Source organism: Lissotriton vulgaris, chromosome 1_2 (genome assembly GCF_964263255.1).
Source record: "Lissotriton vulgaris chromosome 1_2, aLisVul1.2, whole genome shotgun sequence".
NCBI lineage: Eukaryota > Metazoa > Chordata > Amphibia > Caudata > Salamandridae > Lissotriton > Lissotriton vulgaris.
The window spans coordinates 40,686,754-40,704,168 of NC_141686.1; the positions used below are offsets into that span (position 1 = coordinate 40,686,754).

Here is a 17,415-nt window from a genome sequence, read left to right on the forward strand (position 1 = left end):
CCATTAAAAGTGACCTTTATGCAATTGTTTATTAGTGATGTTCCACTTCTTTCCCTACATTTAGGATATTATAAAATTGACTGCTTATGTTAGCTTGTTCCATTTTTCCCTTCCCTTTAGTATGATTGCTGTGAATTTAGTAAGAATAGCATAAGGTTTAGGAATTAGTTTAAAATATTAGTGCTCATAGAAGGTCCTTCTCATGTCCCTGCCTTAGTTTAAAATTGTACTAAAATAGCATGTTCCCTAACGCTCATACCCTGTAATGTTCCCGAGTACTCTATGGTGCTTGCCCTAATCCATAGTTACATTTTGGCTTTGATCCTGATTATTGATGTTCTGATTTGTATTTGCCTTTTTCTCATGGCATATTCATTCTAAGCTTCTCTATATAAACTTTTGAAACTCCATCAGGTGTCTGTGGTCATTATACTTCACGAGGTATTATTAAATGTATTGAATGTGTAAGGTATTTCTACTCTTTAGGAAAACTTGTCGCCTATCCACTGCTAGCTCCTGATCCATCAGGAGTAATGTGCCTGTGGTAAGTCAGGTACATGTATAGTAAGTGGTGAGAGAGTCACCCTCTGAATTACTCATAGTAGCGTTTAAGGAATCACCCGGTTCACGCAAAACACTGTCATCATATACACACCAGGGCCCAGTGTGTGGAAAAATTGGTAAACTAGTGACCCGGGTGAACTGCGCGCTTTATCAGTAATTTTCTGGTAGCAGAGCTATGGTTAGGACTAGTTAAGATAGGTAGATAAGATAGTGAATAAATAAACCGTGAAAATAAAAATGTGCTGCTAAGAGTTTCAATATTGATTGTATTGCTTGAAACATTGCGCAAATGTTTTAAAAGATTTTTTTACGTTTAAATAATTTTGTATTGCTGCTATAAGTATTATATGTAATATTAACAAAATTGTCTGTGAGAGTTTTATGTAGTCCGAATCCCCGGGGAAGTCTATAGCTAACAGTGAGCAGAATCCGGTTAGCCAATGAGGTCGCTTGTTGTGAGTTATTAGTGCATGGCTAGGAAGGACCGGAAGCACTAATTAGGATCTTTTTGTATTTGAATAATTGATAGCTACGAGTCCTTTGTATAAAACTTCCATTGTGATATCACCTAGTAAGGGTCACATGTGGAAGGAGTAATAGGCTCTCCGAAGCTTGAATGGTAAGCAAGGTAGTCCGCTGGTGAAAGCCTGACTTAGTATATATCCCGGAAAGAAGTGGATAAGTCAGGAGAGTAGCAGGTTCTATATTGCTCGTGTGAGAGGTTAGGCAGAGAAGTCTACCCGAAGTGAATGAAAAGTAGACAGAAGTGGTTTACTTGTAGCGAAAGAAGAACTTTCTCTCTTTTTAGAACGCTCAGACACAGCGGCGAACGTTACGTGTTGTTGACTAAGTTTAGCACTTGCACTTTAAGAAAAATTCAAAGTTTCCGTTACCTTGTGAAGGAGGGTGTCAGTCGGAAGGCTGCTCTGACGTCACTCCGCGCCGCGCTGGTATTGGTCAAGACAGCGGGCGTGTAGTGAAGCTGAAATTGTAAGGGAGGGGTGAGTGCCGGAGCGCGAGACCTCGTCTCGCGAAAGGCATCGCACCCATTGGACAAAGGCTTTTGTAATCACTGTGTTGATTGGTCGTCGCGAAATAAAAGTCGCGCTAGCATTGGAAGCACAAAGGTAAACAAAATTAATCAAGCCGAGTTAGAAGCTAGACTGGAAAGGTGTATGTGGTATCCTGAATTTTTGCCAAATCCTCAGAATCTAGGTTTTTATAAGGAGCAGATGCTAAGAGGTAGACCTTACAATATGTACGGAGGAAAGAGAAAATTGTCATTTGCCGAAAAGATTAAAAACTATTTCAAGAAAGACAAGCCCATACGAACCAGGGAGGGCGTGATCATTCCACCTCCAAATACTCCTGCCTCCTTCATGATGTTTGATAAAGGGTATCATACCTGTGTGTGGTTGGAGAATTGGGTGAGGTACACAGAAGATAATGGTGTCTTAGCATTTCCCATTAATGGTACCTTTAATGGTAGGATCCTGTTTAACTTAAGAACCCGAATGAATGAATTGCATCCCTGAACTAGATTAACTCAATATGAAGCATTAGAGGAATGGGAAATTGAAGCGCTAGAACGAGACAAACCCCGAATGGATAAAGGAGTGAGTAAGTGGTATCCAAAGGTCCAAAAATAAACTAAAGAGAAAAAGATGCAACAGTGGAGACAGAATATGATGGTTGAGGGACTGTTTCCAATGTTTGGGGTACTCGAAGAGAGGAAAGGAAAATGTACGGAGAAAACACGCCACTTAATGGCTATGGGGGACTCCGAAGATGAGCACCTAGAGGATTTATTGATGAAAAACCCACCTCCCTATGTTGCGGAATCAGAATCTTTGGGTTCCCAAAACCCGTTTTCTAAATATCCTAGATGTAGGAGGGCCAGTGAGACAGATGTAACCTGTATGGAAAGTAAAGCCAGTGACAGTGATGGGTTCTGCAGACCTAGTTCCGCTGTCCCAAATTACCAACCTTTCGGGGAAGACCGACCAAGTTTGGTCCTTCCGACTGTCCAAAGTATTTACCCTACATTGGTACCCCAAGTGATGCATGACAATTCTTCAGAAAGGGTTTTGCGTGAACGAGAAAAGGAAGCCCTGAACAAACAGCGAATTGATTTAATTCAGACCATAGCCCAGATAAATCCCAGTCCGGATTCATTGACTATCCCAGTAACTATTGGTCCTGCTATACCTCTTTATGGGGATAGACTGACTAGTCCAAGAACCCCTATTATAACTCCAATTGTACCAACCCCTATCATTCCTCCCCCAAGAAAAGAGCCGCTCATAGTTGATGATCAAGAAAGTGAGTGTGAGTCTGTGATCTCCTTAATGGATCTGCCTATCAGGGAACCTGGAACCAGTGTACCAAGGGCAAGACATCAGGCTAGGACAAAAGAGGTCCTGATTGAAACCACTTCAGGGGTCAGGAGTGCCACTGTAGTTTCCCCAGAAGAATTGGATAGATGGACCAAAGAGTTAGAAAAGGACACACCCCAACCGAAACCCTTAGAAATCTATAGACTAAGGATAGAAATAGAGGAACTAATGGCCGGTAATGTAGGGTTGGACAGGTTAAACTCCTTTAGTGAAGAAGAGCTACTGTTTATCAGCAAAAACCTTACCCGGAACACTAGATTGCTCCATGAGAGATTAATGGACACTGCTGCTGACATGGGAATTGATGTTAGTCGTTCCAAAGTCCTTCAGACACCTTACAGAGCAGATTTCTCCGACAAGGACTTAGAAAACATGAATGTGTCAGGAAAACAAACCCAAATAAAAGAATTACTGAAAATTCTACAGAAATGGGGGGATGTAGAAAAATGGAAAACCCGGTCGGCAAAGAAAAAGGAAGACAGTAGGGCTAAACCCCAGACTTCAGAATACGTACTCAAAGAAGTAGGTCCCGCAGAGAAATTGTGTCCCATGAGAGAGGTCCCTGGGGGAAAATATGTCCATGTCCCTTGGTCCCGACAAGATATTGTGTCATTTACTAATGACTTTCCAAAACTGCGGGAGAAGCCAGTCGACTGGTACAGACAGGTCGAACGTTTCATAAAGGTCCAGAAATGTCTTCTGAAAGACCTGGATGGGTTTTTCGACATTGTGGTGCCTGTAGATTTGTGGACCGAATGCAAAATTGAAATTGATTGGCCCAGTGATGAATATGAGAGAAACTCCAAAACCGGAGCTCCCTCACCTGAGGTAATGAGGAAATATGACCAAGTCATACAATACCTGAAGAAAAAGGTGCCCGCAAAGGAAACTGATTGGACCCGGGTAGATAGACCTACCCAAGAGCGCGATGAAACCATCCACTCCTTTTATGAAAGGTTACTGCAGGTATTCAAAACTTACAGTGGAATCGATAATGTGGACATGAAGGATATGACCCATTTCAGTTACCGATTCGTGTTAGGATTAAGACCTGAAATATCCCAGTGGATTCGAGATAATAAAATCAGCTGGCAAGGTAAACCCATAGATGATGTCCTCAAGTATGCCAAGTATTGCGAGGATGAGATAGAGAACAAGAAGAAAGCCCTTAAGGAGAAGGTCATGTGGGCGCAAGTAAAATTGGCGGAACAGCAAGAAAAACAGTAAAGTAAATTGAATAATAATAATGCACAAAATCTCACTGCTGGGGGAGGAGGGAAACCCCGGGTAAAAATGAGTCGGGAAGAGGCTATGAAAAAATTTCCCTGTCACGGGTGCGGTCAGATAGGGCATTGGAGAGACGAGTGTCCACATTTGCTGGCTGGTAATGCCCCCGTAAATGGTTTAAATCCACAGGTGCAGAAAGAGGGGACACGGAAGAACCAACCACAGGTAAAGCAGCCTCCGTTGCCTCGCGCTCCTAGACAAAATTATAAAAATCAGGCTCAGCAGAATGAAAGGGTCGAAGTATGGGAAGGAGAGAATGAGAGAAGTGCAGCAGTTTCACAGTTTTTGCTAAATTATTCTTTCCTTTGTGCTGATCAATACTGACGGGGCCTGAGGAGGGAGGACAAGGAGTGCGTACTTGGCGCCTCCTTACCGGTAGACCAGACAGGACCATACATCGAAGGAAAGGTTGAGGGAAAAGACGTCACCTTTCTATTGGACACTGGTGCTACCCGTTCCACTGTGAGAACTGTGGATGTTCCTAACCTACCCCTCTCGGGAGAAGCCATCCAAGTAATGGGTGTTTCAAATCAAATAATCAGTACTCCAGTAACTGAACCCATGGAGATTTCCATTGGAAATTTCAAGGAAATGCACAGATTTGTGGTCTGTGACTCCAGTCCTGTAAACCTGCTAGGACGAGATTTGTTGTGCAAAATGAATTGTACCATCTTTTGCACACCAAATGGCGTCGAAATTCAGACCCCAGATGAAGATAGCCTGTACAAATTGATGCTACTAAAACCAGACACAGAAATAAAACTCCTGTCCATTAAAGACTTACCCGAAGAACTACAGCTAAAAGTGGTTCCTGAAGTGTGGGATTTCACTGGGAAAGATGTAGGCTTAATGGCAAATGTAGACCCAGTTAAAATAGCAATAAAAACAAATGCTGTGTACCCCAGAACAAGACAGTACAAAATGAGTGCAGAAGTAAAAGCGGGAGTCGCAATTGAAATAAACAAGTTGCTTGAAGCAGACATCATACAGGAAGTAATGAGCAGTCCCTGTAATTCGCCCATAATTGGAATTAAAAAGCCTAGCGGAAAGTACCGGGTAGTGCAGGACCTGCGCAAGGTAAACCAAATTGGTGTACCTTGCTGTCCCATTGTGCCCAACCCCGCAGTGATACTGTATCAGATTCCTTGGGATGCGGAATGGTTCACTGTCATTGACTTGTGTCATGCATTCTTTTCCATCCCATTGCATCCCGAAAGCAAATTCCTTTTTAGTTTTGAATTTGACAGCCATGTCTATGTCTGGAATCGTGTCCCCCAGGGGTACACTGAAAGTCCATCGATTTTCAACAAGATCCTAAAGAAATGCCTTGAATCGTTAGTACTGCCAAAGGAGTCTGTTTTGGTACAGTACATAGATGACCTTCTGGTGGCGTCCAAAAGTCAAACCGACTGTGTCATTGATACCATTGCCTTGTTGAATCACCTAGGCAAGGGAGGACATAAAGTGTCGCCAGACAAATTACAGTTCTGTAAAACCTCAGTGAAATATCTGGAGCACCAGATAGAGAAAGGGATCAGGAAAGTTACTACAGAAAGGATCAAAATAATTCGAGCAATGGAACTACCCAGAACCCAGAAAGAAGTAAGAATGTTCCTAGGATTTGTAGGGTACTGCAGACAATGGATTGTAGGATTCGCAGCTCTAGCCAAACCCCTGATAAAAATGACCAAGAAGGGAGTGGATGATCCAGTTAGTTGGGACGATGAAAGCATGAACGCCTGGGTAAAATTGCGAAACTGTCTGTGCTCTGCCCCTGCCTTAGGAATGCCTGATTATTCCAAGAACTTCGAACTGTTCTGTGATACAAGAGACAATTGTGCACTCTCAGTCCTAACAGAGGAACATGGACTGACTAGGCGTCCAGTGGCCTACTTGTCGGCCACTCTGGATCCAGTGGCTGCTGGATTACCCGGATGCCTGAAAGCAGTAGCTGCTACTTGTGCAAGTCTGGAACAGAGTGAAAACATTGTTATGGGACTGTCACTGTATATGTTCCACATTCTGTTGTGATCTTACTGACCCGAACCAAGACCCAGTATCTCACCCCTAGTCGGCTGACTAAGTATGAGAGAATTCTTATAGGTGCTGAGAATGTAATCATCTCCAGGTGTAATATTTTGAACCCCGCAACTCTGTTGCCCATTCCCATAGATATTGAAGAAGATGAAGTTGAGCATAACTGCATGGACCTAACTGAATTTAGCACCAAGCCACGTCCTGATATCAAAGAAATAGCCTTACTTGATGAGGATATTATGATGTTTGTAGATGGCTCATGTTTAAGACATGAGGATGGAGGTCTGAGTGCAGCCTATGCTGTAGTTACATTGGAGACAATCTTGGAAGCATCTTACCTGTGCGATGTAAAATCTGCACAAGTAGCAGAATTAATCGCATTGACAAGAGCTTGTAAACTGGGGAAAAGCAAAAGGGTAACTGTTTTTACTGACAGCCAGTACTGTTATGGGGTTGTTCATGACTTCGGCCAACTATGGATACAAAGAGAATTCATGACTTCCTCAGGTACCCCTATCAGAAATGGAAAGGTGGTACAGAACTTACTGGAAGCGATCCAATTACCCCAAGAATTGGCTGTGGTCAAGTATGCGGCTGACAGGTCTGGAAATGATGATGTGACAGCCGGAAACCGATACGCTGACCAAATTGCCCAATACTGCTCCCGATACAAAATGTCCCTCAAAATCAAATTATGGGGAGGTGGAAGCAGCTGCCAACTTATGATGTTTGAAGGTGTGTCTACCTGGGAGGAATTGAAAGACATGCAACAGGCAACAGAACAAGAAGAAAAGGACAGGTGGGAAAGGGATGAATGTACACCGAGAGATGAGGATGGTGTCATGGTTTACAAAACTGGTGTGCCTGTATTACCAGACAGTCTAGTAGGGATGTATGACGTTACAACGCATACTATTACAACTACCTACCGTTACAACGCGACCATTACAACGCATACCATTACAACGCATAGCGCTTTGAGGTGCTGGATAGTGGTAAGTATAATTTACTATTCTAACTCCAGTCCCCGTGGACCCTAGGGAAGGTGTTGGATAGTAAATTATACTTATTCCCTATCCTAGAGCGCCCCCCAGCGCAATGCGTTGTAATGGTATGCGTTGTAAAAGTCGCGTTGTAATGGTAGTGCGGAGTAAAAGATGCGTTGTAACGGGTGTATACCGTCTAGTAGCCTCAATGGCTAGGATCATACATGAGGACACACATATTGGGAGAGATGCCATGTGCCGCATGTTTAACAAGGTATTCCGTAACACAAAATTCAGGAACACAGCAGAAAAACTTTGCCAGAGGTGCTTAGTGTGTCAGCAATTCAACGCAGGAAAAAGGACAGTAGTGGAGCAAAGTACGATTGGGAGGGCAGAAGGTCCCTTTATCAGGATGCAGGCGGACTTTATCCAGTTGCCCATGTGCAAAGGATACAGATACGTCCTCGTCATAGTTTGCCTATTTTCTAGATGGGTGGAGGCCTACCCAGCAAAGAAAAATGATGCTATAACTGTAGCCAAATTACTACTTAGAGAGTTGATACCTAGATTTGGAATTCCAGAGACTATTGAAACAGACCAAGGTGGGCATTTTTCTAACAAAATCCTCAAGGAACTCTGTAAAGCATTTAAAATGGAGCAAAGGTTGCACTGTGCATATCATCCAGAGGCTTCTGGAATAGTTGAACAAGTGAATGGCACCATCAAGTCCAGACTGGCGAAAGTGTGTGATTCCACCAAAATGAACTGGACAGAAGCTTTGCCCCTTGTGCTGATGAGTTTGAGAAGTGTTCCGAACCGAAAAACAGGCCTAAGTCCCCATGAAGTACTAATGGGAAGAGTAATGCGACAGGCATGGGTACCTGGACACAAACTGCTAAGTATTTCTGATGATTTAGTGCTAGAATACTGCAGGCAGCTGGGTGACCAAGTGCGTTCTATCTCTCACCAGATTGGAGAGACTGCTGTCGAATGGCCTACATCTCCAGCACATTACTTGAGACCTGGTGATTGGGTGGTGTTAAAGAAACACACCCGGAAGAGTTGCCTCAAACCAAAGTGGGGAAAGCCGAGGCAAGTGATCCTTGTAACCACAACTGCTGTGAAGTGTGCGGGCGTACCGAAGTGGATCCATGCCAGCCATACGAAGCCAGTGACAGGAGAAAACGCGACTGAAGCTGAAGGTAGCGCAGCTGAGGAGACTCCAGAAGAGAGTCCAGATCCCGCTGACATCGAACTACCGAGCTCAAGTCAAGACGTTGAATGGTTCTCTGCCGACGACCAAGTTCTTGATCCAATAAGAACCCGAAAATATTCTTACCTAGATAGTGAGTGGGATAGTGAAGGTGAGACAGAATTAGAGGACGAAGGTCAGGTCATCGAAACTCACAACAAACCTGATCAGGAAATAGGCCAAGTAGGGACAGACCAAGTTATTGACACTCCTCCTGAAACTTCAGAAACTGGAAAGGGACAGATAGTGGTTAAAGCTGAAGTTCATGCGGAAGAAAATCAAGGGATCGAAGTGCATGAACAGGAACAGATAGAAATAGACGAACGTGTTCAGGAAGCAGAGTCCAAATCACCTGACAATAAAGATCAAATACAAAGTAGACCTGAACAAGGCCAGCTTAGAGACCAGGCGGAAGAAACTTATGAAAGACCTGGAACTAGTCAGACAGGAAGGGAAATAGACACTGCCGAAACAAGAGTACCACAACGAAGCGAAAACAAGAGAGTTCACGAGGAAGGTCAAGTCTCCTCGACCACTAAAAGCCACAAGAAAAAGAGTGAACCCCGATACATAAAAAGACTGAGACTAAGAATCAAGACAGTTGAAGAAAAACTAGCGGATCAAAAAAGGGCTGCCAGTGAAAGAAAAGAAGCCCGAGTCCAGTCCAACCAACGAAGCTCACGAGTAAAGAAACAAAACAAATTGTATCGAAGTCCTGAATGGACTTACTTGGTGTTGGAGGAAATTGACGAACCCAACCACAGTGGCCAAAGTGACGAAGAGTCGATCACTGATCGGAGCTCTGACGAAGACCCTCCGTGAGGCAAGCCTGAGTAAGCCTCTGGTATAGAGAAACAAAGAGGGGTTGGAAAACCACCTGTAAGCCACAATGTCTGATTCAAGTGTAAATGGAAGATCCAAATTTAGCTGTTGTAAAACCTGCTGTAAAGTATGTTTTTGTAGTATAGCCGTACTGATAATAATATGGATAGGACTAACAGTTTTTATACCTTTTATGATAAGCAAAGACCCTAACTTGTACCCCACTAACACAGAGACTCTAGATACAGAAACTGTACAGACTGAAGAAACACCACAAAGTGTAGAAAGACGTGACAATGCCGCTGTACTGAGACAAACACGACCTAACTTAGATGCATCAGAGGAGGGTGGACTACATTTTCACAAGATGAAAAACAGAACTCAGTTAAATGTCTTCGCAAACCTTTTAGTGCATTATGTAGAAGCTATGGAAATAGAAGATTGTTATGTATGTATGAAGCTACCTACTTCTGTAGCTGAGAGCGTGACATATCACCATTTACCCCTGACCTACGGAATTTCCTGTAGTATATTAGCTAGCTTATTCTATAGAAGCACTTTACAGTACTACTACTCAAACACTGACGTAATCTTTTCAGAACTTCCTGTTCGGGGAAACCTGAACATTGTACATATTAGAAGCGAGGTAACCCGTTATATGGGAGAATATTTCCTGACCATAGGTGACATAGACTTAAACGAAGCTAGGGAAAATAATCTGACCTGTTCCTTTAAAGAGCAGGAAAAGATGTTTCTGAAGATGGCAGAAAGAAGGAGGGAGAAATTCCAGAAAAAGGCCAATGATGAAAAAGATAGAATCCCTAGATGGGCAGAGAATATGGAAAGCACCTCAGAAGGCGAAGCTAGTCCTGCCTTGTTGCTGGATTTTGAACGGAAAGGGAAACTCTGTCTCCATAGAGAAAAGACTAGTTATTATAACAATGTATTCATCGGTTCCAGCGAGTGTGAACATAATTACAAGGTAATTGGAGGTTGGGGTTTCAAAAATGGGTCAGAACCTGTGTTTCCCGGAATTTATTTTATATGTGGAAACAAGGCTTATTTCAAATTGCCCGATCACTGGTATGGAAGCTGCTATTTTGGCATCGTTTTCCCGAAAATATACCATGTGAACAATGCTGCTGGAAGCAATGAAGATACTAATGGCTTAGTGCGTAGTAAACGTGAAAGTGTAGGAGAAATAATAGGTGATATTTTTAGTGCATTGATACCTGGAATGGGGGTAGTTCTGAATACTCACTGTATCTGCAAATTGTCTACAGTAGTTGATCGGTTATCAACTGACACCGCTGCTGGATTCCTGCTGGTCAATACTGAAATGGTTGCGATCAGATCAATGGTTTTACAGAATCGCCTTGCTCTTGACACTCTATTGGCAAAAGAGGGAAGAGTCTGCAGGATGTTGAAGGCGCAACATTGTTGCACTTACATTCCTGATAAAAGCATTGAAATAAAGAAATATGTAAGAAACATAACTAATTTGGAAAAAGAACTCAAACCATTGGAGGTTGATAGTGCCTGGACGAGACTGACTGATGGTCTCTCATCTGTAGGTAGTTGGTTCTCTAACCTGGGTAAAAATCTTCTATGGAAAATACTGATGCCAATAGCTGGAATAGGTGTGGTTGTACTGATTATATTTATCTGCTGCAAATGTCAAAAATGCAAAAAGAAGTACATGGTGAACAAAAGAGGGGTGAAGAGAAATGTTGATGAGCTAGAATTAGAAGAATTGAAGAACGAAATTTACAAGAGAGCTAAAAGCTTTCACCCTAATAAGGATGCAGGAAGAAAGCTCAACAACAAGTTTGTTGAAATTGAGATGAATGAAATGCAAGAGTGAAGTTGGCATCTGTTTCCATTTATAGTGATGATAGTAAATATCATCAAAGAGGGGATTGATGGAGCAAGGATTCGCACGTAAAGCGACTTGCTCTCATTCATGAACCTCGTCTAACCTTTAATAAGCATTAACCAATCCTGTCCGTCTTAATTTTCACTTTTCCCAATACACGCGGGTGCCCGAGAGAAGCTTGCATCTATGTTTATTAATTATAATGATGCTTGCACTACTGAATGGCCGCTTCGCAGAAATCCAGTCTGCGCATACGTCGGTCATACCCACGTGATGTGACGCACTCGCAATTTGGAGGGATGTTTTTGCGCATGCGCATTGTTGCTAAATATGGCCGCTTGTCTTTAACCATGCTCTCTGCTAGCTCATGCTGCTTTTGCATATCTGTCTTTCCCGCATTAACCCTCAATGCTATAGATATTTCAAAGTAAGGGGTGCAGTGAAGCTTTTTATGGTATACAGTGTATTCACTTTTTTCTGTGTTTCTAATTTGTTTTCGCTTACTTTTCATGTACCGCGTATTTGGGGCCTGGGAGTGGGGAGCGACGCCATCTCTGAATCCTCCCACAACCCTGTCACGTGATGAGGGAAAAGCCGAACCGCGCAGAAGCAAACCCAAGCCAGCTGGCTCCTGAAGCTGAGATGCGCCTGAGAACATCTTCCATGCACTGGGAAGAGAATTCGGCTGTACCTAAACTGATACAAATGTATAGTCTTATGTGTGTTCTATTGTTTTGCACCTTTCTCATACCCTGGGAACTGGAACGTAAGGGGTGGGTACTGAAAAATAAATATTAATTATGGGAACATAGAATTTAGGAGGTGGCAATGACCTAACCACCTCTCTTGACCAATCGAAAGATGGGACCTTGTCACTTGCAACAATTGTGGGTGGTCTGGGGGTCCAAATAGAGTATAACTAGCCTAGTTTAGTTAGAGAAAATTGTCCGACTTGTCCCAGTAGCTGACCTGTCACTGACCCTATGAACTCTATAGGTGATTGATACAGAGCGCTGCGGAGCACTCTGTCCGTTCTTTCCACAAACTCCAAGGGGTGGAAATAGTCTTAAGTGCTGGCGAAGCACTTTGCTGGGAAATTCGAAAACCCAATCGGGGTTACTGGCGGATTCCGTGCAGAGAGGGGGTAACGCAGGCGTTGCATCCGAAGCTGCAGGTGTCGGTCGTGCCCTTTGGTGAGCCCAGTCCTGACCCAAATCCTGAGGGGTATCCTGTCCTGACTGTCCATGAGCTGCACCTGCTCGCCTACTGGCATTCTGAATCCTTGAGGGTCCCTGTCCTCGCCTTTTCCAAGCTGACCTGTGGCCAGGGTTGGTCCTTTTCCCGTCCTAGGTAAATATATGCGTGGGTGTCTGTCTAAACTTTACTCCTACCTTTTTCCTCTTCCAAATAAAGCACTCTTGCCTACGGTATTTTCTATCACCATTAAAAGTGACTTTTATGCAATTGTTTATTAGTGATGTTCCACTTCTTTCCCTACCTTTAGGATATTATAAAATTGACTGCTTATGTTAGCTTGTTCCATTTTTCCCTTCCCTTTAGTATGATTGCTGTGAATTTAGTAAGAATAGCCTAAGGTTTAGGAATTAGTTTAAAATATTAGTGCTCATAGAAGGTCCTTCTCATGTCCTTGCCTTAGTTTAAAATCGTACTAAAATAGCATGTTCCCTAACGCTCATACCCTGTAATGCTCCCTAGTACTCTATGGTGCTTGCCCTAATCCATAGTTACATTTTGGCTTTGATCCTGATTATTGATGTTCTGATTTGTATTTGCCTTTTTCTCATGGCATATTAATTCTAAGCTTCTCTATATAAACTTTTAAAACTCCATCAGGTGTCTGTGGTCATTATACTTTTTTTTTTTTTTGGAAGACCTTTATTGCACATTATACATATACACAGCGGTGTGCCTACAACCCACTGCTGGGGCCGGCCGCAATCCGTGTACCACATAAATCACACGAGCTTAACAGCACACGCCAGTGACAAAGGTGCAGGAGTCCAGAAGTCATAGCTCACGAAGGCACTACAGTTGAACCAGATAAAATATTGACAGCACACCTTCAGAGTGCGGCCGTATCGCCCCCATGTGATCTTGGTCTAATTTTCAGTTTTGCATAAAGAAAGGTAACACCAACAACTCCCAAACCCTCCCCCCCCATCTTTCTCCTGGTTGCAGCGAGTAACCCAAGTCCAGTAGGCATAGTGCCATAGGGCAGCCAATGTAGCAGATGTCCAACAGTGCATCCCCAAGGTAGGGAACCCTCACCCCCGTCTTGTAATCAACCAGAGGCCGTAGTGCGGCTCGGGAAATACTTCACACCGTGCCAGTCTCAGCAAACCACAACATTCCCCCGACATGTCCCCCGTCCAATCACCCTGTGCCAGATACAGATCTCTCATAGTAACATCTTAGGCAGCGCCAGCCTCCCCGTCCGACAGAGCATCATGCACACTCTCGTCGCTGTCGGTGGCAGTTAAGGACAATATATAGAGTGTAAATGGAGCCCACACATCCCTCGGGCGTGACGCCGTAGGCAACTCGTCATAGTAACAGCTCAATTGGTCCCTGCAATAGGCCATATCCTTCAGCCACAGTTGCACCTCAGGTGCTCTCCTCCCTCCCCACACCATAGCAACCCTCCTTCTAGCCAGTTGAAGCGCCAGTACCACCAGCTGCCGCGAGGACGCAGCCACGCCAGAAGCCATGCCCAAGAGACACAAGCGCACATCCAGTCGCACCTCAGTCGAAGCCATGACAGTCAGCCTCTCAGTCACCTCCTTCCAAAAGTCGTAGACGCGCGAGCACCCCCAGGCCAGGTGTACAAAGTCAGCGTCCTCAGCTCCACACCGGACACAGTGAGCAGTGGCCCGAAGCCCATACCGCACCAGTTGAGCAGGCGTATAGTACCACTGTTGTAGAAATTTATAATGCAGAAGGCGGAAATTGCCATTGATCACATACCCCCCAGTCATAGCACAGCATTCATTCCATTCCTCATCACTCAGCGGTTCCGGGAGACTCCTATCCCACCTCGCTCTAGCCAGTGTCGCCCCCCCACCTTCGTCCTCCTGCGCAGCCTTGTATAGTTTAGATAGCAGTTTAGTCCTGTCCCTGGCCGTATACAGCAACTGCAAGGCCCCCAGGGCCGGTGGCTCCTCAGGATACGTTGGGTATAAGTCACGTACAGCGGCCCGAAGTCTGACATACACAAAGGTGGACATTGTAGCATTCGTCGAGCGAGTTGTCAGCTCCCGAGAGGAGAGAAACGACGCTCCCGGAAATAGGTCCCCCATAGTCTGTAGTCCAGCCTCCCGCAGGATCTGCAGCCCGCCAGGTTCGCCCGACACAGAGATATCTGAGTGATAAAGCAGTGGCATAGCCGGGGCGTATAGCGGGAGTCTACCAGCACGTGCAGCCAGGCTGACCCATGCAGTCGCCGTGAGCCGCACAGTATCAATCTCCCCCTTCTCAAACACCGAGTGCTTATTCACGATCATAGTCCTCAGCGGATACGGCAGAACCGCGCTCGCTTCCAGCGCCACGTGCGGTGTGTATGGCGGGGCATTTATCCAGTAACTCGCAAAGTGTGCCTGTGCACACAGATAGTAAAGTCTCATGTCCGGCAGGGCGAACCCCCCCAGACCGTATGGCTTGATCAGCACCTCCCAAGCCACCCGCGGTTTCTTGCCAGCCCACGTGAGCGATATCAAGAGGGACCTTAGCCTCGCAAAGAAAGAGGACCGCAGAGGAACCGGAATGTTCGTAAATAGATAAAGAAATTTCGGTAGTACCACCATTTTGATCAAAGACACGCGATCCGCCAGGGTCAGTGGGAGACGAGTCCATCTCGCCACTTGATCCTCTAGGTTAGAAATAGCTACACCGTAGTTGGCCCGTATGACTTCATGACAATCCCTATGCACCCAAACGCCCAGGTACCTAACCGACTCCGACGCCCATTCCAGCGGGAACTCCAGTGGAACCTGACAAGTGCCGTCCGTGAGTGGCAGCACAACTGACTTGTCCCAATTTATGGTCAGGCCCGAGTGACGGCCGAATTTAATGAACTCTCGAAGTATGCGTTCCAGGTGGATAGCTGGGTCCCTGACATATAGGACCATGTCATCAGCATACATGGACACAGCCAACGATCTGAGAGGGAACCCTAAAGCTGCCTCCGCATATCTTTGCCGTAAAACACAGGCCAACGGCTCCATCATGATGGCAAAAAGCAGGGGCGAGAGAGGGCAACCCTGCCTCGTCCCCCGCTGAATCGGGAAGGAGGAAGAGACATGTCCATTGACCCTAACTCTCGCCGTGGGTGCAGTATACAACAGGGCAATAAGGGACGTGAAAAAGAAAGGCACCCCCATCCGATGCAAAACGGCCAGCATATACTTCCATGCCACTGAATCAAAGGCCTTGGCGGCATCAAGCATGACCGCCACCGCGGCTAGCTCTGGCTTAAGGAGATGTAGGACAGCGAATAGGGTTCTCAGATTGTGAGTGGTGGATCGGAGAGGGATGAATCCGGACTGATCCGGCAATACCATAACCGGCAGGAGGAGACGCAGCCTAGTGGCTAACACTTTGGCAATTATTTTAACATCAGTGTTCATGAGTGAAAGGGGGCGGTACGAATCGCATCTATTCATAGGTTTCCCCGGCTTAGGGAGCGCCACTAAGAGCGCCTCCCGCATAGTCCTGGGTAGCCGTCCGCATTCAAATGCCTCTTCCAGGACCAGTGCCAACTGCGGAATTAACAAATCTGCATATGTTTTATAAAATTCGGCGGGTAGCCCATCAGTGCCAGCCACCTTCCCGTTCGGGAGCGCTGCTATTGCATCTCTAAACTCCGCCTCAGTTACGTGATGCAGTAGGAATTCCTGTTGACCCCTGGAGAGCCACACCAGAGCAACATCCTCCAAGTATCGCGTTATTTCGTCCTCCTCCGCCGTGACCCTGTGCTCATAGAGCTGCGCATAGTGTCTCGAGAAGCAAGCTAATATACCTTCCGTCGTAGTCACCACGCTCCCCTGATCTTCAATTTCTAATACCGTGCAGTGTTTCGCCCAAGGTTCTCTAATGCGATCAGCAAGTCCCTTACCCGGCCTGCCCCCTTCACCGTAATATCTGGCCGTAGCACGTTTGGAAAGAAATTTCACCTCCTGGTCTGCCAGATCATTATATTCTGTAACCTTCGCCCTAACATCCGCTAATAACGTGACTTCCGCCCCCTCCTCCAGTCGGCGTTCTAGAACCAGCAACTCCCTTTCTAGTTTGGACATAGCGTCCCTGATGGACGTGAGAACCCCGGACCGCAACCCAATACACGCACCCCGCACTGAGACCTTGAAGGCCTCCCACACCGTAAACATACTGTCGACGGAACCCACATTGTTCACAAAGAACTCCTCAACTATTTGCCTCAGACGTTCACACAACACTTGATCTGTTAACACACCAGGGGAGAGTCGCCAAGTAAACGGAGCAGGGGCATGCGTAGGTATCTGCAGCTTCACTGTAACAGGGGCATGGTCGGAAAGCGTACGGGGGAGGTGTTCTGCATTCAGCACCCATCCACTCACATCCCGGGTCAGCAACCAATAATCCAGTCTCGACCACGTACCATGCGCTGATGTGTAGCAAGTCCCCTCCCGCCTGCCAGGATTTCGCAATCGCCAAACATCTAGCAGATGCAGCCCAGTCATACCCTCGCACACTGCATCCGCCGCTCTCTTACGCTCACATGGCCGATCACGCCTCCTATCTAACTCTGAATCCAACGTGACATTCCAGTCCCCCCCACAGAGAATAGCCGATGGTGGTAGACTATATAGCTTGTTCCAGAGTGCCGTGAAGAAATCAGGGTCATCTACATTAGGTCCATACACATTCAACAGAGTGATTAGCGTGCCACACAATTTACCCTGCACGACAATATCTGTGGTCATTATACTTCACGAGGTATTATTAAATGTATTGAATGTATAAGGTATTTCTACTCTTTAGGAAAACTTGTCGCCTATCCACTGCTAGCTCCTGATCCATCAGGAGTAATGTGCCTGTGGTAAGTCAGGTACATGTATAGTAAGTGGTGAGAGAGTCACCCTCTGAATTACTCATAGTAGCGTGTAAGGAATCACCCGTTTCACGCAAAACACTGTCATC

The 17,415-nt window shown here is 45.5% G+C and overlaps 1 protein-coding gene across 1 annotated transcript in view; it reads right to left on the reverse strand.

Moving 5' to 3' along the window:
- The window catches only part of ETFBKMT (electron transfer flavoprotein subunit beta lysine methyltransferase), a 184,947-nt gene that overhangs the window by 39,474 nt on the left and 128,058 nt on the right, over window positions 1-17,415 (reverse strand). Inside the window, exon 3 of the mRNA XM_086952785.1 lies at window positions 16,506-16,511. Within this exon, the coding sequence (XP_086808911.1) occupies window positions 16,506-16,511 (6 nt within the window). The remainder of the gene's footprint in view (window positions 1-16,505; window positions 16,512-17,415) is intronic.